The 21,483-nt window shown below is 45.0% G+C and overlaps 1 protein-coding gene across 5 annotated transcripts in view; it reads left to right on the forward strand.

The window, feature by feature from the left end:
* PCCA (propionyl-CoA carboxylase subunit alpha) overlaps positions 1-21,483 on the forward strand; it is a 417,781-nt gene that overhangs the window by 385,239 nt on the left and 11,059 nt on the right. For 3 of the 5 annotated variants that reach the window (XM_061435312.1, XM_061435309.1, XM_061435308.1), the window contains one exon: positions 17,458-17,598. The exons of the other annotated variants lie outside the window; for them this stretch is intronic. In XM_061435312.1, coding sequence (XP_061291296.1) covers positions 17,458-17,598 — 141 coding nt within the window. The remainder of the gene's footprint in view (positions 1-17,457; positions 17,599-21,483) is intronic. 5 annotated transcript variants of the gene reach the window in all.

Genomic DNA, 21,483 nt, shown 5'->3' on the forward strand with positions numbered 1-21,483 from the left:
TCCATCGCAGTGAGGGACAGAAACAAGACCAAAGCTCATGTGACCCTGGTCATACTTGGTTATGTAAACAAATTTCAACTATATTTGACATTAAAAAAAATTTTTTTTTTCCTTCACAGAAGATGATTTTCAAAACAACACAGAAGAAGCCAGGAACAAAAAAAGTATTTTGTACATTTCTGATTCACAGATGGCCTGAGACTTTATTAGAGGTGTTAGTGTTTGATTGTCCCCAAGTTAAGAGTCCCTAATGAAGAGTTTCAAAGGAATATTCATTGAACTCATGCCTCTGTCATTCAAGGGGGATGAATAACAGATTCATTTTTTAAAAATAAGACAGGCAGTGCTTGAAACCCATCTTCAGAACACTGTAGGTCTCAAATCACCTGTGAAATTAGTAGAACTAAGAGATTTGGCAAGAATGGAGTTCTGTCCAAAATATCTAAAATAATTCTAGTTCAATCCATTTTCTCCTAGGGACCTTTTTTCAGATTGAGATGATTCGTTTGAAAACAAATGGAGTAGCCAGACTGCATGTTCTAGTAAGGTTGTAGAAAGGTTGAAAGTTAAAAGCCAAACTGGTTCAGTGTATCATCCTCTCTTGCAGATGCCAGACCAAAGGCAGCGGTAGTCTAGCAGTACAGTCGTTGTCATTTGTTGAGACTAGAATTTTCCTTTGGGTATTTTAGAATTTTTTTTTAATATTAAAGTTTCTTTTCAAGGGTTTTGTGCTCAGTTAGTTTGTTTTATAACATATACATTCCATTGGAAGTTACCTTGCCAACTTTGCTAGGACTTTTTAGCTTCCCCATCGTTTTTTAATAAACCAAGAGATCAAATGAACACTCCCCCAGTTTCTCAGATATTGGGCAGTTACGCCTGGTTTCAGTCCATCTAAAACAGATACTCATCTACAACAGAGAACGCAGACAGTGTTCCCTCTCCAGAGAACACTTTGAGCCCAGGGCTGTTCTCCAGCCTCTGGAGGTTGCTTGTGGATGCTTCATTTCCTGATTGCACCCTTACAATAATAATGTATATGGTCCAGCTAGGGTTAGAAGCATTGAGGTCAAAGAAGATTAATAGGAGGGTGACTGTAGACAGCACACCACTTCCAAAAGTTCAAAACATCAAATGGACAGGACTGAACACATGCAAAAGGTACATTAAAGGCATTCCTTCCGTGAGCAGAATTACGAGTCAGTTCAGACTGTGGCAACAGAGGACCACAGACCGGATGGCTTAAATAGCAGAAGTGTATCCCCTCACGATTCTGGAGCCTAGAAGTCCAAGGCCAGGTATCAGCAGGTTTATTTTTATTACTTAACTGATCTCAGGTCCACCCCCCAACCACATAGCAAAGCCAGTCTACTGATACTGGGTTGTGGTGAGGGAAAGTACAGCGTTTCTTGCTAGAAATTGTGCCAGACGATTCACACATACTATCTCATTCAGATCTTAAAATAGGCCTACCGGTTTTTATTTCCACAGAAAAAAATTCTGTAAGACAAGCAATATTTGGGAGTTTCCTAGGAATCCAGTGCTTAGGACACCCTGCTTGCACTGCAGGAGGCCCAGGTTCAGTCCCTGATGAGCGAAACAAAGATCCTGCAAAGCCGCCAGGTGCAGCCGAAAAAGGGCGAGCAGTGGTCTCCCTTTTAGTGGATGAGGAAAGAAACTGTAAAGTGAGGTAATAAGCATAAGCCACACTCAGTCAGAATCTGAACCCCAGTTTTACCAGCACTATACTCATAATGTCCTAGGTTTATCAGGAATTATCTGTATGAAGAAAGAGTTACTCAGAAGAAGATTTTTCTAAGTAGAACGAGAATCAGAGAAGCCATGTTATGTTCAGCTGAGTCTTGGGAAAGGAAAGCTTCTCAGCGGACATAAGCTAAAGTGTTAGTCACTCAGTCGTGTCCAACTCTTTGCATTCCCAGGGACTGTAGCCCACCGGGCTCCTCTGTCCATGGGCAAGAATACTGGAGTGGGTTGTGATGCCCTCCTTCAGGGGAATCTTACCAACCCATGAACCCAGGTTTCCTGCACTGCGGGCAGATTCTTTACCAACTGAGCCACCAGGGGACGTGAGCTAAGATCCCTGCTATAAGCAGAGCTTTGTCTCCCTGTCAGAGTCCATGCACTGAAACCTAATTCCCAATGTGATGGTGTTTGGAAGTGGAGCCTTTTGGAATTGACTGGCTTAGCGGTAAAGAATCTACCTGCCAGTGCGGGAAACATGGGTTCAATACCTGGGTCAATAAGATCCCCTAGAGAAGGAAATAGCAACCCACTCCAGTATTCTTGCCTGGGAAATCCCATAGACAGAGGAGCCTGGCGGGCTACAGTCCATGGGGTCACAAAGAATCAGACATGATTTACTGACTAAACAGCTAAAAGCAAAGAACATGAATGGGATCAGAGCCCTTATAATGGGACCCCAAAGGGACCTCTTGCCCCTTCTACCATATGAGGACACAGCAGAAAGATGGCCATCTGCATACCAGGAAGTGGGTCTCACCAGACCCTCACATCCGCCTGTGCCTTGATCTTGGATTCGCAGCCTCCAGAACAGTGAGAAGTCATTGTCTGTTGTTAATGAACCACAAGTCTGTAGTATTCTGTTACAGTAGCCCTAAGGGTCTAAGACAGTCCCATCAGAAACCCTGCTCCCATAGCGGAGAAGCTTGCCTTGTGTTGATGCTTCTCCAAGTGTAGTTCCTGGGAACTCTTTAAAAATGTAAGCCCCAACCCATCCCCGAGTCAGAAACTCTGAAGGTGGGGTGTAACGCTGGGTTTTAACAGGTCCTCCAGATGAGTTTTGACGCTTCTTCTTTGAGAACCACTGCTCCTGATATCTTAGTGGGGAACACTGCCTTCGATGAGCTGCCGCCCATTCCATATTAGTCAAACAACCGCTGACTGTAGCTCGGGTACTCACACTACTGTTAGGTGGTGTGCTGGCTCCCTTTGTATTTCCGATTCTAAATTCATAAGATAGTTTAGGCATCAGTTTCTTATGAGCTTGACAGGGAATCAATCCAGTTGAGAATGACTGAATGATCCATTCTAAGCTAATAGAGGAAATCTGATTTCTAAGCCTGTGTAACAGAGGCCTAGAGCCTGATTCAGGGCAGATTAACTAAGATAGATGCCATGGAGGAAGCTGCTTGACAGCAAGCATCCCGTCCCATCTTCCCAGGACTCACTGTTTCTAGTGTTTGCAACCCAGAGCAAAGAATCGCAGGTCAGTAAGGAATAGCTGAGATTCAGTACTCCTGGTGTCCCGGTTATAGACACAAGTGAAAAATTTCTAGTGTTACTTCACAGCTACTGTGTAGCGTCATTTAACAGTAATGGTAAAAGTTAAGTGTGCCTTTTTCAATTCGATTACACAGCTGCCACTTAGAAATTCGTCCTTAGGGAAGAGATCTCAACTTCTGTGACTAAAGCTTTTGGTGGTTACTTTTGGCATTTCTGGCCCTCCAGAGTCTAAATCAGCTGAGTGGGTGACAATTTGTAAATTTAGGAGAGTTTTATGTTGATCAGTATGAATATTAGCATTTAAGATAATATGCACTGGTATGCGGGTGACGGATAGAGGCTTCCACGAAATTATCATGAAGTCATTGCGACCAGGCAGAGTTATCTGTCATATACAGATAACCAGTCACGCTGTTGGGGATAATTAGAGAAAAAGGAAAAAATCTGAGAAAACGAGAGGGAGGTAGAGCAGGTGGCCGAGTCTGTGATTTGTCCCTGCAGCCTTGGGAAGGTTCAAGAAACTAAGGGGGAGCTTCCCCGGGGCCTTCAGGTCATATTTACATCTGGGCTTATCATTTTAGGGGACAGGGGAGCTGAGCTGTTGGTAAGAGGGGCTGGCGGGGCCAGGTTGGGGGTACTTGGAGACACTGTGGAGGTGTCAAGGGCAGAGTTTGTGTATTATGGAAGGGGGTTGGGAGTTTTCCCCCTGCTTCAGCTGAACTAAGCATGTAAAAGGAAGAAGAAGTGACCTAAAGTTCTTTCTGTCTTAAACATCTTTCATGTACTGATGAACCTGTTTGCAGGGCAGCAGTGGAGATTCGGGCATAGGGAAGAGTCTTGTGGGCACAATAGGGGAAGGAGAGGAGGGGACGAGTGGAGAGAGCAGCATGGACACAGTGTGTGTTACCAGGTGGAAGACGGAGAGCCAGTGGGGTTTGCTGTGCACCCCGGGGAGCTCAGCCTGGTGCTTGGTGACAGCCTAGAGGGGCGGGCTGCAGTGGGAGGGAGGCTCAAGAGGAGGGATGCGTGTGCACCTGTGGCTGATTCGTGTTGATGCAATGCAGAAACCGATACAGTACTGTAAAGCAGTTATTCTCCAATTAAAAAAAAGAAATTAGAAAAAACATCCAGAAAGAGTAAAAACAAAAAAGTTTATATAGAGTGAGTTAAGGATGGCAAATGGCAAAAACGTCATGGATTTCCTTGTTTTTAAATACACTGACATCGTTGTGTTTTACCCAGTGGAAAAGCATTTATAAACATAGATGAGTATGTTTATATTTTTATAGATGTATGTGAGAAGATTTTCAAGCACACTGTTACCAGAACTTGTGGGGAGTGGGATTGGAGGTTGTTGGGGGTGTGGATCGTTAGCTTGTTCTGCCCACCTCTTACATTGTGGGACGTGTGCAGCCGGCCTGTAACTGTTAAGTCCATAAAATACATCTTAAATTTTATAAGGGCTTTCAGGTTTCACTCAGTCCCCAGTTCTCATTTTCTAGTAAATCTCAAGTTCTTCAAATATGAATTCTCCTGCCGGAATTCAGAAACAGACCTGGGAATTCCCTGGCAGTCCAGTGCTTAGAACTCCAAGCTGTCCCTGCTGAGGGCCCTGGTTTGATCCCCAGTCAGGGAATTAAAAATCCCAGAAGCCGTACAGCATGGCAAAAAGAAAAAACAAAGACCCAAAGTCTAGGGAAAGATTGTGGTAGTCGGATCAGCATAGGTAGGGTAATGTTTCCAGTCTGGAGAAACCTCCGGAGAATTGAATGGAAGGCCAAGTTGTTAGGCCGAACAATTTTATCAAAAGAAATGCCAAGTGAATTTCTGTGAGGGATTAATAAGCTCTATGTTTGTAAGATGTGTGCTCTTTGAGAGAGAGAGATTCAGACCCTTAGTGAGTACAGGTCATGCAGTCATGTCTGACTCTTTGTGACCGCACAGACTCTAGCCACCAGGCTCGTCTAGGTCCATGGGATTCTCCGGGCAAGAATACTGGTGTGGGTAGCCATTGCCTTCTCCAGGGAATCTTCCTGACTCAGGGACCAAAGCAGGGTCTTCTGCACTGCAGGCAGATTCTTGACTGTCTGAGACGCTGTGTTTTCACTGATTGTAGACCTACCCAGAGGAGCCTCCAGTGTCTTCCCAGGGAATAGCCCAAGAATTCTGGCATCTGAATTTTGACTTGACATTGTGATTTATAGTAAAAAATTGTATGTTTGGTCTTTGTTCCATTTCTGGCACAGAACTCCTAAAACCCTTGGAATTTTACTGAGTGAAATGAGTGATGAGAGGAGTGTCTTTGTTATTTGTAACAAGTCCCTCTCAACCACACCAGAGCTTAGTGAGATGACTTTTAGGAAGCCCCTGAGATTAAGAGTCTGGTTCCCATGCAACCAGCCGCGTGATTGAAGGATGGGAACTTTAAGCCCCCCCAGACTCCCACACCCCCACATACTCTCTCTCTCTCAACTGGGGGGGTTTAGAGAGCTTCCAGCTTGGTAAACAGGTGGGGTGCTGGGAGGGACACACCTGGAGAGACGAGGACATCCTGCAGGTGACAGGCCTGGACTTTGATTGCCATCTGACATGGAGGACAGTCCTGTGAGAACAAGCCCTTAACCTGTGGGACCGCAGCATCAGAACTGCATTGAACTGTAGGACTCCCAGCCGACATTCAGAGAGAGGCGTGGGAAATGCCCACACATTTGGTGACCAGAAATACTCTGAGCAGAGCATGAGAAAGAAATGGGTGATTCCCCTTTTACTTAATTTCTCTTCTATCTGTTGCTGCTGAGTCGCTTCAGACATGTCCAACTCTGTGCGACCCCAGAGACAGCAGCCCACCAGGCTCCTCTGTCCCTGGGATTCTCCAGGCAAGAGTACTGGAGTGGGTTGCCATTTCCTTCTACAGGGGATCTTCCCGACCCAGGGATCAAACCCGGGTCTCCCACATTGCAGGTAGACGCTTTACCATCTGAGCCACCAGGGAAGCCCAAGAGAGTCTCAGGCAGGTTGTAAATAACACATCACCCTACCTCCCTGCTAGAGCGGGGAGAGGTGATTTGGACCCTCTCCCTTTTTTCTTGAGTCTGGCTAAAGGTTCATCCATTTTACCTGTCTTTTCAAAGAACCAGCTTCTAGTTTTATTGATCTTTTTTTCTTGGTTTTTAGTCTGTATTCCATTTACTTCTGCTCTGGTCTTTCTGATTTCTCTCCTTCCACCATCTTGGGTTTGTTTACTCTTCTTTCTCTTGCTCCTCTAGGTGTAAGGTTCAGTTGTTTGAGATTGTTCTTGTTTCCCTAGGTAAGCTTGTAAACTTCCCTCTTAGAACTGCTGTTGCTCCATCCCACAGGTTTTGAATCATAGTGTTTTCGTTTCCATTTGACTCTAGGTATTTTTTAAATTTCCTCTCTGATTTCTTCGGTGATCCAATGGTGGTTTCTCACAACTTTTTGAAGTAGGCACTGTTATGAGCTACAGTTTATAAATAAGGAATCTAAGATGTAGAACCACAGAGCTAGAACTCTATAATTAGGCATTGCTAATCCAAACTGTGGTGCTGGGGAAGACTCCCGAGAGTCCCTTGGACTGCAAGGAGATCCAACCAGTCCATCTTAAAGGAGACTAGTCCTGGGTGTTCATTGGAAGGACTGATGCTGAGGCTGAAACTCCAATACTTTGGCCACCTCATGCGAAGAGTTGACTCATTGGAAAAGACCCTGATGCTGGGAAGGATTGGGGGCAGGAGGAGAAGGGGATGACAGAGGATGAGATGGTTGGATGGCATCACCAACTCGCACATGAGTTCGGGTGAACTCCGGGAGTTGGTGATGGACAGGGAGGCCTGGCGTGCTGCAATTCATGGGGTCGCAAAGAGTCGGACACGACTGAGCGACTGAACTGAACTGAATTCAAGATGTTTTACCATATGCAATAAAAAAATAAATAAATAAATCCGCTACTGTCTCTTGAAAAATCTGAGATGTTTGAGAGACAGGAAATACTCTTTGGTGAATAGTTGCTGTCAGGCACTTCCTAGGTACAAATCTTTGTTCGTTTATTCATTTAATTAAAATCCTGATGTTTAAAAATGAAGAAATTTGTTCTGAGAAGTTCGGCCACTTGGCCCAAAAGTGATGGCAGACTGAGGTCATTTGGCTTCCAAGCCTTGTCTCACACTTCACCATCTCCAGCATGGCAGCCAGATGTCCTGTTCCTGAGATCGGCCACGTGGCTTGACAGGTCTTATCTACCTTTAGTAACGTGTTTTCTGTGTAATACACACCATGTAGCATGCAAGAAGTCCATTTAGTAGCTCTGCTTAAACTTCCTTCCTAAGATATGTCAAAATTCTAATCTATAAAATGGCTTAGCCACTGCTGTGACACCTGATGGGATTCATGCCCAGTCATTTAGACCAGTGGTCGTTGGGTTGTGGAGGGAAAGGAAGCTTTCTTTTCTGTCTTCCTATATAGTGCCTAGAGCATTGTAGACTAACGAGAAAAAAAGCAGATTATATTACTTTTACATGGGAATTCACAAAGAAATGTGACTTGAGGAGGCAGTGAGAATTTGGGGCTGTGTACCATCTTAACAGAGGGCAATACAATGTGGAGAAGAGATTAGACAAAGGAGTTTGGGGGCTTCTGGGCTGGGGTGAGTTGTGAGCAGGTAACTAGGAAATGTATGACTTGTAGAAAGCTGTTTAGAAAGGTTTATTATGCAGAGAAGAGTTCTGCACAGGTGATGGGAGTTGTCTGTGCGGTGGTTCCTTTCCTGGTGTGGGAGACAGACACTTTTCCAGGGGACGTTTATGCCCGACTTTTAGACACCAAGTGGAAGATGGAAAGGTCGTTGCTCTCATCCGGCAGCCATGCTTACGCCTCAGCGGCGTCTTCGGGGGAGGCGTGCTGTGCTCTCCGGCGTCGTTTCCTGCTCTGATCTCTTTGGTCGGTGGTTTACTCGCCGTATTACCGTCATTATTGGTTTGCTTTGTCTCTTCATGTTTGAGTTTCTAAATCCACATAAGCCAGCATTTTGGTGTGTTAGATTGTGAGTTTCTTCAGTGAATGCATTATAGCAAAACTATTTTATCATTTTAAAAAAGCCCTGTAAAGGGACTTCCTTGGGGGTCCAGCAGTTAAGACTGCGCTTCCAGTGGCTTGGGGTCCATCCCTTGTCTGGGAACTGAGATCCCACGTGCCGCGCTCCCTGGCCAAAACACAGAAATAAAATAAAAAGAAAAGAATCCAGCTAATAAAAAAAAAAAAATCCCTGTGAAGTCAAAGCATTGTTGAAGAGCCCCTGGCACTGGCACTGTCCCAGGCCTCTGGTGTTCCCTCTCAGCGCTGAAGAACTTGCACGGGAAGGCCCAGCTCCCCAAAGTTCGCTTATTCTGCTCCCGGGAGACCACTTTACTTTAACTTGAGATGACCAAAGAGAAGTTCACAGAGAACAGGAGGCGAGAAGACAGGCGGGGACCTAGCAAAATGATACACTTCCCTACCTGTGTGCTTATTTACATAATTGTGTTTTTATAACATTTCCTGTACTTTTCTGTAAGCTGATGCTGCCCTAATTATGGATTTTCAAGAGAACGTTTCATTGTACCCCAAAGTATATAGTGCTTTTCAAAAGGTACCTTCTTACTGGTTTACCAAGTACCTTATAAACTCGTAATTACATAAAACAATTCAGGATACGGAATGGAAACCGCCTGTACTGTTAACAGATGTTGGCTGATATTGTTACATAATTGAGCACAAGGCTTTCAAAGATCTATAATATTTTTCTTGTGCAGCAAGGAAAGAAATGACTCATTATAGCCACAATGTATCACGGAGGCTCCTGATCAAAAAGAACGCGTATGTTCTATTTTGTGAGTTGCGTACAGCGCATTGTCAATGGACTTGCCTTTGTGGTTGGGAAAGTGCCACTTATTCCAGCAAATTGCCTTTGTGGCATATGTTAGACAGCTTGTGGGCACCTGGGCGAGGCAGAGGCTGGGTCCCTTTATCGAGGCACACCTGCACACGGCGTCCCACGGCGCCCAGCTCCTGGGAGGCTGCCCCGTTAACAGAGTCCTCCAGGAACCCACTGGTGACTTGCTCTCCAAGCTCACCTTCCCTGCAGACCCGACGTGTGGCTGGCTCCCTATACAGTAGCTCCCCCCACCCCCCCGCCATCATTTTCGGATCTGTATCAAGACACCAGTGCTTCAAAAAAGTAACCTCAGTGGAGACCGAGGAAATAAATCCTATTATTAAGTGCTGGATTTAATGTTTAATTAATTTAAACATTAAATTAATTAAACATTTCTATTTAATTCTCAGCACTATTGGTAAAAAAAGAAAAGAAAGAGGAAAGTTATTTATCTTAGGCTATTAAAATTGGAAGGACCCTTGTGTTTCTGATTACAAAATGTGATAAGAAAACGTTAGGTTCAATTTTTGCATTGTTGAAAGACAGCCCCATATTTTCTTCTCCAGAGAATGTTGTGTTTTAGGAAATAGCTGGAGATATACACAGACGTAACTAATCCCTTTCATCAGAGGTTTTGGTATTGGCCTTAAGTTCTTCTTTTCTGGAAACTTTTCCCTTTTTGGCCAGAATTTTGAAAGATGAGTTGCTGAAATAGATTCTATGCCTTTCTGTTTTTCTGTTGGCATGTTCCTCCCTTTCTATTCCTGTGATTCTTCCCTCAAAAACTGCCCTTAATGACAATGTTGCTCACTGCCGTCGAGGCTCCTTGTGGCACACTGAAGTTCAAGAACTGACTTAGCAGCTAAACAAAGAAACCTCGAGGAGAGGTTGATTCATAAACGTAGCCAGACGTGTTGAAAGTGATGCGTTATGTCACCGCGGCATATCAACATTGTCAATTACATATCCTTAAACAACTCACCTAACTGAATGATTTACTTTGTGTTTAACTGCCTTTTTCAATTGAAGGAACTGAGGATGCAATATCAGAAACCATTATATTTTCTCCTGTTAACACCAGCATTGTTGTCCCACAAGGTGTGTGTGTGGGAGGGGTATGTTGGGGTTGTCCTGGGGGCCATGCTGCTCAGCTTTAAATGGTGTAAACAAGTGATTAATGATCAGGAGCGAGCCCTCACCCTGCTTCCAGATCTTTCCTTCAGTGCGTTTCCATTTCTGTCACCTTGCTGCACACTTGGGAGGCGATATTTCAGGGTAGTTCGCAGTGTTTCTTTTGCTGGCATTTCTTTCCATTTTGAGGGCCCATAATGCTTCTTGATGAGTTTTTGTCTGTTTTGTTTGTTTTTTAAAGTATTATTTAGCATTATGACCCAAACCTTAAACTGTTGAATTTGCAGCTGCAGTACAGGTGTTCTGTTGGCCCCAACCAAGGAGCTCTAGGTCCTACCCCTAGCCCCGCCCAAGGTTACAGGGGTGATAACTTGAACCAGACATTCTGGTTTCTTGGGACCTCGTTTTATTGTCTCACACATTAATATGGTATTCTTGTTTCACAAGACTAAACCATATACAGCATTTCTTAAATGTGTATTTGCACTAGGTGGATATATTAACTGTTACTCTACAGATGAGAATTTGAACTACTAACTGACCCCCTTTATTTGTTCTCTGTATAAAGTTTTGTTGTAACAGTGCTAATTACCAAACTGCTGAATTTGTGAAAAAGTGCACAGCAGTAATTTGCACCTTAGTGTTGCTTTGCCACTTAAAAAAAATTGTGAACACACACACAGGGTGCACACACTTGATTTATGAGCTTCCGAGGGGCACGTTTATCTGCAGATCCGTAACCACGAGTGTAGCATTTGTTGTCTGTGTTTGTGGACACTCATTTTGTCCCGATAAGAGCTGTTGGGTGCTAAATGGGACATTTTAACAAGGAAGAGCAGCATTTTAAATTACCCTGTGCTTGTGTTTATTATTTTTCGCTAGTTTTAGAAAGAAAAAAAAAAAAGACAGGAAAAAAAGATCTCCTTTCTCGTTCCTTCCTGCCGATGTGAAATCATGAACTAGAGGAGTCGCATCTGAGGGTTTTGGTGGAGAGTCACCATTCTTCCAGTGGCAGATGATGATGGTTCTCTTCCGTTAGCTTCACATCCCAAGTAAACGCTTCTACGTCATTAACGTCTTCTCACACACCTAAGCCAGCCCAGGTTCATTTTGTGTTTTCGTCTGTAAGAACAGCCTCTGTTGCTAGAGTTCGGTTCAGTCGCTCAGTCATGCTTGACTCTTTGCGACCCCATGGATTGCAGCCCAGGCCTCCCTGTCCATCACCAACTCCCAGACCTTGTTCAAACTCATGTCCATCGAGTCGGTGATGTCATCCAACCACCTCATCCTGTCGTCCCCTTCTCCTCCTGCTTTCAATCTTTGCCAGCATCAGGGTCTTTTCCAGTGAGTCCGTTCTTCACAGGACAAGGACAGCCTCAGGTCTTGGGAAAATTTTATTTCTGCCCTGTGGGCATGTCAGGAACATCCCCTCCAGGTATTGCTTAGTAAACCTGGGAGCCAGAAACCCAGACAGGGAGCTCTGACTATCTGAAAACTTTACACCTTCCATATTTTCATACGTGTACTTCAGATTAATTCCACCTGCCGCTTAGTTGGATTTCTGGTGGCTAGGAACTTTCGAAAGACATTTGTGTTTTTAAAAAGAAACGCAAAAAATTAAGTTTTCTTTCCTGATACAAGAGCTTTCCTGTACTTGTAAGAAATCCTCCTCCTGGGCAGAAAGGAAAGGTTTCAAAGGAGCCTCATCTCCATATGGTTTTAGTCGATAATCCTTTATCCACCATCTTCAGCCCTCATTCCTTTGCTTTCTTGCCTGTGGCTACATTTCTATCTCTGCATCAATTAGCACAGTGATTTATACAACAAGCAAGCAGTTTAGAGGTAATGGTACACAATTAACATCTCATTCCACCATAAAGGGTATGCTAAATACCCCAGTCACTGCTTTCTCTGCCTGGAATTGAAATAAGTGTTTGTCTTAATTCATATGCTATCTGATGTGAAGTGGGCCTGCTTTGTACTGCACTACACCATTAATCTAATTATAGATAGCTGCAAATGAAGTGCTGTCTGAGCCGGGAGATTGAAGAAAATAGCCTTTTGTCATTTAGCATGACTCTGTGAAGCAAGATCACACTTTCCAGGGCAATACTGCAAAATGGAGATCTCAGTAATATTGCTGCCTGTTGCATCTTTTCTAATTACAACAAGCATTGTAAACACACCCCGGCGCTGATATAAATAGAGCTGTAGATACGCTGTCACGCGGGCTGTCGGAGAAAGTCCTCCGAGTGCTGTTGGATTAAATGATGCGTTCTGATTGACAGCTACCTTGAGACTGTGCTGATGGAGTTGTCTCAGTATTACGCTAACAGGCTGTCCGCTGCCGGCAGCTGTACCGGGCGCTCGGACTGCTGTCTCTCCGTTTCGCCTTCTTCGCCAGGCCTGTCCTTCCAGGAGGACAGCGACAGGCTCCTCATCCTGTATGTTTTCCGCACCGTTCTGTGGACCGTTTCTGTTGGCTTGGTTTTGCAGGGCCTGATGCTGAAGTAGAGGGGAATGTGTTTCGCCTGGCTTCGAACCATCGCTTTGTCAATTGTGTATTCCACGAAGAATTTAGGAAAGGAAAACAAGCTTGAATTACAGTCCTGGTTCCACCTAAATGCTGTATTTCTTGTGGGTTTTTTTTCCCCCTAGTTTTTTTAAACACCTTTGTTTTCAGAGATGCATCATCATTTCTGCAACTCGGCATTTCTCCCACTTTTGAACCATTGACAGTTTCCCTCCCTCCCGCTCAGGGTTAGGAAAGTAGACTTGGAGAGGAACATTTCAGCCTTAGCTCTCACTACCACACTGTGGAAATGAAGACACAGCTTAACGTTGGAGACCCTTGGGGCAGAAGGTATAAAACTGTGAATGAGAAGAGATCCTTGTATTTGGAGAAATGTGTTTGCCACCTTACTCAGCCAGGGCCGAGGTGCAGTATAAGGCCAGTGCTTCAGGATGTTAAGATAACTGATGTAAAATAATTGATGGTGAAGCTTCATCGTTTATCCTTCAGTCCGTGATGGCTGCACAGGCCCACTGTTGACATGAAAACCACGAGCAGAGCATCAGCTGTACGTATATACAATTCTTGTTCTGGAAAGAATGACGCAGGGAGGAAGACCGGAGCTGAGACTGCTTTACAAGGAATGACAGAGGAGCCTCTGAAGTCACAACTGAAAAAAATAAGGAAACAAACCGGAAGCCTCATCTTGTGAGGGGACCCCCAGACCCCTGATCTTACAGGCGCGCAGATGCATAGAACTGCTGGTACGTCTGGAGGCCTCGGGAAGAAGCACGGGCATTTAAGCCCTATGAGGGGATGCAGATGCTAAACCAACACCGATACCAGCAAGACGGTGCATTGTGTGACCATCTGAGTGCAGCGTGTCCACCAAAGGGCTCTTTGCTGCCCGGGGCACCAAGCAGCATGTGTGCTGGGCAGGAGTGGGCACACCCACTGGCAGGATGTTGCCATTAACCAAGTCTGGTTAAAAAGCATCTCTCCCCCAAAACCATGACGGGCCCACTCCTCCCCTAGCAACCTCCCCACCCGGCACCCCCCATCTCACCACGGTTCCCTCTCCTGATTCAGGTTCCCTGTTGAGAGCTGTATGTTCATTCTTAACACAGTCCACTGTGTTCCTTTTAATTGTCCATCTCTTATAGTTTTCTTCGTGATCCTTTTTATGTCTGGTATGATTTTTCTCTCTTTCTTTTGAACTTTCTAGGGAGAAATTTTCTTGTTAGACATGGTTTTTCACTGCAGACACCACAAATGAATTTGCTTAAAAGCCGGGGCTGGGGTTATTTGACCATGATTCAGTTACTAGATAAAGCCTGGGTTGAGGAACTGGAGCTCCGGGGAGCACCTGTTTTCTGCTCCAACTTACACTTCGAAGTGTGTTTTCAGGAACTTAATAATTTGCCTGTGGTTTGGAGAGCACCTCCCCACACACACCAGGTGAGGTTCCCTCCTGATGGGCCTGGAGCCGCTCAGCTTCCAGCCTCCTCCGACCAGCAAGCAGCCTCCGCATCAAGCAGACATGTCTCCTCCAGACCTGAGGAGGGCAGAGCCTTCTGGCTTCTCTCAAGATTCTGCTTCTCTCTCTCATCCGTGAACCTTTAGCATCCTGGCCAGCCACCCCCAAAGCAGCAAATTGGTGGTCTGTCTGCTTGCTTCGGGCTCAGGCAGTCAAGAATCTGCCTGTAGTGCAGGAGACCCAGGTTCCATCCCTAGGTCAGGAAGATTACCCTGGAGAAGGAAATGGCAACCCACTCCAGTTTTCTTGCCTGGGAAATCCCATGGACAGAGGAGCCTGGCGGGCTACAGTCCATGGGGTCTGAAAGAGTCAGACACAACTGAGCGAGTAACACTCTCCTGCTTGAAAGTAATAACTTACCAGCAAAACTCTCCAGAAAAGTCCTATGGGACCTCTTAGGACTATTAAAATATTTAGCATAAAAGTGCACACACATCATAGGGTATTTTCCTGAAATCTCTCACATCGTTGACTGCTTTGTCTGTGCCCCCTAAGAATTCAGAGATACCAGTAAATAGCTGTTTTGATCATAAGCTCTGAAAGCCCTCGTGTACATTCTTAAATGGCTCCCTTTCTGGGGCATCAGGAAGCGTTTGCAGTTCTCACCACGCAGTTCACCCCGATGGGCCTCTGTGCTGCCTCTCCGCTCACCTCCCATCCTGGCCGGCTCCCCCTGGCCCGCCACACTGCCAGCACAGAGATCGTTTCGAGAAGGCGTGTTTGTGTGGGCACACTGAAGGGCCAGGATAACATCAAAGGTAATCTTAAAACGAGAACCTTCTCCTCCGCTGCTGCTTTTTCTATTCAGAAAGGTCATCTCAAAGCCAACTGTTTGTAACAGAGCCTCTCCCAAGGCGTTTACGCCCGTTGTTATTTTTTGCTTGTGATTACAATAAGTCGCTTATCCCCCAAACAGATTTAAGAACAATAAACAAATACAAAAGGAAAAGGAACATCTCATCAATAACAAAGACCGCATCCAAAGGCATTGAGTTCTGTGACTCTCTTACATCTCCTTCCAAGCAAAGCAGGAGTCCCATGGAGAAAGGAATCCAGATAGGAAAATCACAAAAATAGTAAAAAGGATCCGGTTGTACTCAGGACCTTGTCATTTCTGGGGTGCACTGGTGCTCAGGACAGTCCTGGCACTTTATACCTGAAGGGGCTGGTTGGGATGCAGCTAACATTGGTTTTTAAGGGTATCCTCCATGGTGAAGTGTGATAAATCAAATTATCCTGGGTGTAGAAAGATAACCTTGCCCCGAGTTCACATTTTGAAGTCAAATTGTGCGAAACACAAGAAGAAAAGATCTGTATGCTCGGGGGACAACTAGCCAGCTGGACCCAGCGCTGAGCAGTCCCAAGAAGAAGCCACACGGGACGCGTCAGCCAGACGAGTAACTTTGTTGTTGTTGTTGACTCTGATGCCTCTAGTGAGGTGGGATTTGCTTTTCCAAGGCATTCAGAGCGCAGATATTAAAACTGTGCAATTTGGTACAATTATATTCTCCACCCTCCCACCCCCCACCCCGCAGTCAAGCCAGCAGCCCCCCGCCCCCCCCCATAGATTTAATGAAGGACTTTGAGGTGCATTTTGTCTTTAATAAATAGCCCCTCTGCCCAGAATGTTTATTAGAGTGACAGCAGAGTGCATTCTCCTTGCTTTTTCCCTCGCCACTTATGACTCAGATGAATTTTAATAGGAGCAAAAAGCTTTTATTTGCGCTGTAATTTCACTTAAGGATCATATCCTTCAGAAACTGGCAGACACATGTACGTCTGGATTGCAAAGCACACGCTCAGGAGTATAGGAAAACATGCAGAAGACAGTATTATTCAACCTGTCACAGTGCCACGAGTCCGCTCGGAATTTAGGCCATCAGGTTCTTCAGTGGGCCCTCTTCCCGCCCCCAGCCTCCCCCACATGCCTTTGAAAGTGGGCCCTGAGAGCACACTTAGAGATGTCCACCGCCCCGGACAGGATGAAGGGTGATTCCATTTGGCTTTTGCCTCCCTGCCATCATGATGCCCAAGGAGCCTTTGAGCTACAACTGCTTTTTTCTAACAAAATGGAGCTGCCTGGTCACGCCATCTCTCTTGCCCCCAGGGGAGATGCTCTTTGGTAGGAATCAGAAAAATCTTCAGGTGGTGGTTCTAACTTGAGTAAGCAACACTTCCCCCAACCGTGTCTTGTCTCTGGACAGACCAAACCCTGGCTTGTGTGTTTATTCACAGAGATCTAGGATGGGCCCCCCACCCCCCATACCGGGCAGAAATTCCTTGTATTAGAAATGTTCTGGTGGACTGAGCTGCCTTTCATGTGCCCCTCATCATTTGAGAGCCACCTAGAAAATGGGCCATTAAAGTCCTGGGCTTGCAGATTGTTTCCCTTCAGTGGTTTTACAAATCTCGAGTTATTGTCTCTTGGTGTAGAGGATATTCACGTTATATTTCGTTTTCATCAACTCTAACCATCCTGTTAACGCTGGAAGGACCACGTAATGTTGTGCTTAAAAAGAAAAAGTAACTTTTTCAATCATGAATATAATTTTTTATGTCACTGGAAAAAACCCTGAATTTTAAATATTCTTTTGCCCCAAATGAACACCAAAACCTTTTGTCTTAACTTACTGATAACACGGTCCAGCCGCTGTCTCCGGGGAGCCGGGGGTTTGACACAGCCGTCTGCTGCCACCTACCGGTGAGTGCTGGCAGCACCCGCCGCTCTGCTGGCCGGCCCAGCTGCAGAATGCGCGTCCGCTGGGAAAAGTTTCTAAGGGAATACAGGAAAATTCTGTCTTCTTTGTAAGGTTTTAAGATGTTTTTCTTAATGATACAGGATGATTACTGTTTGTCACTAATGAATTACTGGACTCGTTCCGCTTTCGAGAAATTTCGTACACAGCTGGCTCACAACACAGGGCAGAAGCAAACGAGCGCGTTTCGCTTCCGTGTGCAGTAGTGGAAAACCGTGTGACTTCAGAGGTGGTGTGACTTAAAAGCTGAAAACGGATTGTGAACAATTGCTGCATTGGAGGAGGAAAAGTTCATCATGTGACCTCACTTTTTTTTTCTCCCCCTTTGTAGTACAAGGTGCGTATCCTCACCAAACTCGCCGCAGAGTTGAACAAATTTATGCTGGAAAAAGCTGCCGAGGACACAAGCAGCATTCTGCGCTCCCCAATGCCTGGCGTGGTGGTGGCCATCTCTGTCAAGCCCGGGGACCTGGTGAGGACCGACCCTGTCTGCCGGGGGGCGGGGGGAGACCGAGGCAGGGTCCCAGTCTTGAGTCACGTCACCCCACAGTACGGCAGAGGAGCTTTTGCGCGCTCTTTGTCCAGCATTTCACATCACAGTCTCTCTCAGCGCCTCTCCTGCCCAACGACCCAGGGAAACTGGAACAGAAATAAGGCCAGATCCATTGTTTCTTTGGCAAATTCAGCATCTCAAGAAGCGTTTATTTAAAATTCCTATTTACCCTCTAGCTCTCTGTGGTTTAAGTATTCCTGAAGAAGTCATACCAAGAAATAGCCCCCTGATGGGGGAACTTTTGGCATGCATCCTGGAATAAACGGGAAGGGTGCTAAGGAAAGTTATTGCCGTAATCTGTGTGGTACCAGAGCACTTCCCAAATAAAATCTAGGATCAGAGGTTGAATTTTTATTTTGACCTTGTGACATTAAGGCACACATCAAGGGTATATTATTAGTGTTTCCTCATATGTTCAGTCTCCAGGTCATTTGCTGTGGACAGGTTGGTAGGATACAGTCATTGTCCTAGAACAGATAGAAATCTATTGATCAGCATCAAAAGTAGAAAGAAAACAAAGGTGCAACGGGAAGGTTTCCAGGGAGAACTTCAGTCCTTGCGTTTCTATTTCTGCGCTGGGAGCACAGCCAAGCACCGTGGTCTTCAGCGGATGATACGGTGATTCCATTTTGTGTCTCAGTTATGTCACAGGCCTTTATGCATTTTCCTGTCAAGATGACATGAAAACTGCCTCTCTGTTTCTTTATTAACGTAAGTAAATTAATGTTGAGAAAAACTAATGTAGTTGGTTGGCATTAGCTTCTAAAAAAGTACTTGCAGTAGGCAAATATTAACAAAAAATGATTGATTTCAGTTGTTTTAAAATGATTAGGCCTGAAACTGATAATGAGAAGTTGGAAAACTGACCCAACAACTGCTTTACTTGATGACACAGAAATGGAAGTACCGGCTTTTAAAAGAGGTTCGGAGCTGGGGATTGTTAGGTTTGAAAGCACTGACATCCCCAGAAGAAAGCCCTCTTTAGGACTGTTAGGCTACCTAGCGTCAAGGATTTGGGAAAGGTGATGCGGATTCAAGATTGGGTTGGATATGGCGGTGGGGGTTGCCTTGTATCACTTCCTTCTGAAGGCTTTGGCCTTGACGTTGAGAAGGCCTATACCCACTCCATGAGCAGAGCAGTCAGTGGAATCTCCTAGCGACTAGGAGTGTAGGCTGGTAAACAGTGGGAGGGAGTTGGGCTTTGGTTGTTTTTATTTTTTCATTTTCCTCCTTAAGCTTTTTCTGGAAGCCACAGAGGCTGTGTACAGCCATCCTGAGCTTGTCAGTTCTAAGTACGTGGCTTTAATTATAAAACCACATTTGCACTCAGGAAAAAACAGTCAGTATTTAACTGAAATCCTTGCTTTTCTAACACCTGAATCAGGGCCTTAGAGGAGGGAAGAGGATGGGGAGGCTGCTCCTGCTGGGAGATGGGGGTGGGGGTGGGATTCAGGCTGGCGGTGCCCTCCCTGGAGGACGGGGAGCCCGCAGCCTTCTCCTTTACATCAAGAGCTTCCTCCTGGCCTAGCTGCTCCAGAGACCACAAGGGTTTGGCCTTCATACTCTCAGTTTCCTGGTTCATAATTTAATGTGGGAAAGCACAGCATTTTAGTAAAATGGGACAGTGTGGTATTAGGTCTTGGTTCATTTGGGGGGAGCTCAGACATCGGACGGAGCAGGCAATGGCACCCCACTCCAGTACTCTTGCCTGGAAAATCCCATGGGTGGAGGAGCCTGTTGGGCTGCAGTCCATGGGATCGAGAAGAGTCGGACATGACTGAGCGACTTCACTTTCATGCATTGGAGAAGGAAATGGCAGCCCACTCCAGTGTTCTTGTCTGGAGAATCCCACGGACAGGGGAGCCTGTTGGGCTGCTGTCTATGGGGTCACACAGAGTCGGACACGGCTGAAGCGACTTAGCAGCTTAGCAGCAGCAGCAGACATCGGAGACCACCACCGATAATTAAATGTGGGTATTCAAGAGTGGTTTGCCTTGAGAAGGAACTGGGGCCTCTGTTTTAAGGATTTCTTTAAAGACAGGGCACGTGACGGGCTTTCAGGGGAGGCCCACAGAATTGCCCGGGCACCGTGCTTGTCGGTGTGCACCTGTGTGCCCAGGCTGCTCGTGGAGGGCAGGCGGTGTTTACTTTCTCTCTCCAGCTTCCGATGCCGCTTTTGGCCCTTGCAGGACTTCCTTTCATATCCTGTATCATTGTATTTCGATAATGCAGTATTCTCCCGTGAGTTATTATTTGTAAAAAATGTCTCAGACTGCTAAGACCCGAACCAGATGCAGGGGGTGAGACGTTTAGTTGCCTGCTCTCCTAACAGCTTCTACAATTAATGCTGCCTTCCTTGCGTAATGAGAACACAAGGAACTTTTCTTGGGCCAAAGGCACGGCCCATACCTGAGGACACGGCAGGGCACGTTGTCTTGTTCTTGGCAGTAAGAATAGCTTGGCTGGGGTTCCCCTCTTATCAGTAGAAAGATAGTGGAATTAGTCATCCGAAAACACTGAGAACAAGGAAGGGCCTACCTGTATTCTGCTTTTTTTTGTAATGTTATTTCGTATAGTTTAAATGCCAGCTATCTGTAATTTTTATATTTAGTTTAAGTAAAATCTGATGCGTCTTGGAATGGTGGGCCTGGTACTGTAGCGTGTCACATAGGTAATAAAGGGCAAATCTGTTCTGCAAAGTAAAGAGTTTTAAAAGAGCATAAGGGCCTCAGGACAAAATGACCCAAGGTGGCCCTTTAGAGCTGGTCGGGCCGTTTAGAGGTGGTCAGAGAGCTCAGTGGGGAGAGGACTCGCCCTGCCCACCCCCCCACCCCACATCCCCAGCACAGAGGCTGGGTTTTACTCTTCAGTGCTCATTTTAAGTTCACACAGCAAAAGTCGCTAGTACTTTTTCAGTGTGTATTACATGCTGTTTGACATTAAATGTGGTAGGAAATCAGTTTTTAAATGATTGTGTAATAACCTTTTTGAATATGTTGGGAGGGAATGCTAGTTCATAAGTGGTAGAATGCATATAAGCATGAAGTCAGGGTGGATTGGGTACAGCTAGAATCACACATTTAATTCAGAAAACAGTTGCCAGAGTGACTTTTATATGCCTTTCCTATGTGCCTTTTTCATCTTCCTTCTGAAAACAATCTTAAAATAACTGATTTTTCATTTTGAAAAATACCTACTTTTCTATACATTTAACAATATCATAAACCAGGGGCACTTCTATAATCAAAGCTGACATTTAAAAGATAACTTGTTTTAAGTTTTTAAACTACTGTCTTTATGATTTCTTGAACAAAAATATTAAAAATACATATTCTTTCAGAATGATGCTGAATACATTTTCTCCCCCAGCATTAGACTTAGTGCTGCTGAATTTGTGGTACAATTTTCATTTTGATTTTGATATCAGAAAAAATAAAAATGAGGCAACCCACGGGGATATTTTAATATTGCATTTAAGTAAGATTCTTTCTAGTTCTGTTTAGATTCTACAGTCATCTCAGATTTGCATCAGAAATGCTCATCTAGTTTGATGGATATTAACTTATTGTGGTAGTTGTTTCATGATATATGAACTTCAACTCATTTTGCTGTATACCTTAAATTTATACAGTAATGTATGCAGTTATACGTAAATAAAATGGGAAATTACAAGAAAAAAAAAGAATACCCGTCTAATACATCACAAACTGTGAGATATGAACCAGAAGCAGGCTGTATACCCATTTACATTTCCGTCTTTCTTAATTATTATTTTATAAGTTACTAGTTTGTCAGACCAGGTAA

This window comes from Bos javanicus, chromosome 12 (genome assembly GCF_032452875.1).
Source record: "Bos javanicus breed banteng chromosome 12, ARS-OSU_banteng_1.0, whole genome shotgun sequence".
NCBI lineage: Eukaryota > Metazoa > Chordata > Mammalia > Artiodactyla > Bovidae > Bos > Bos javanicus.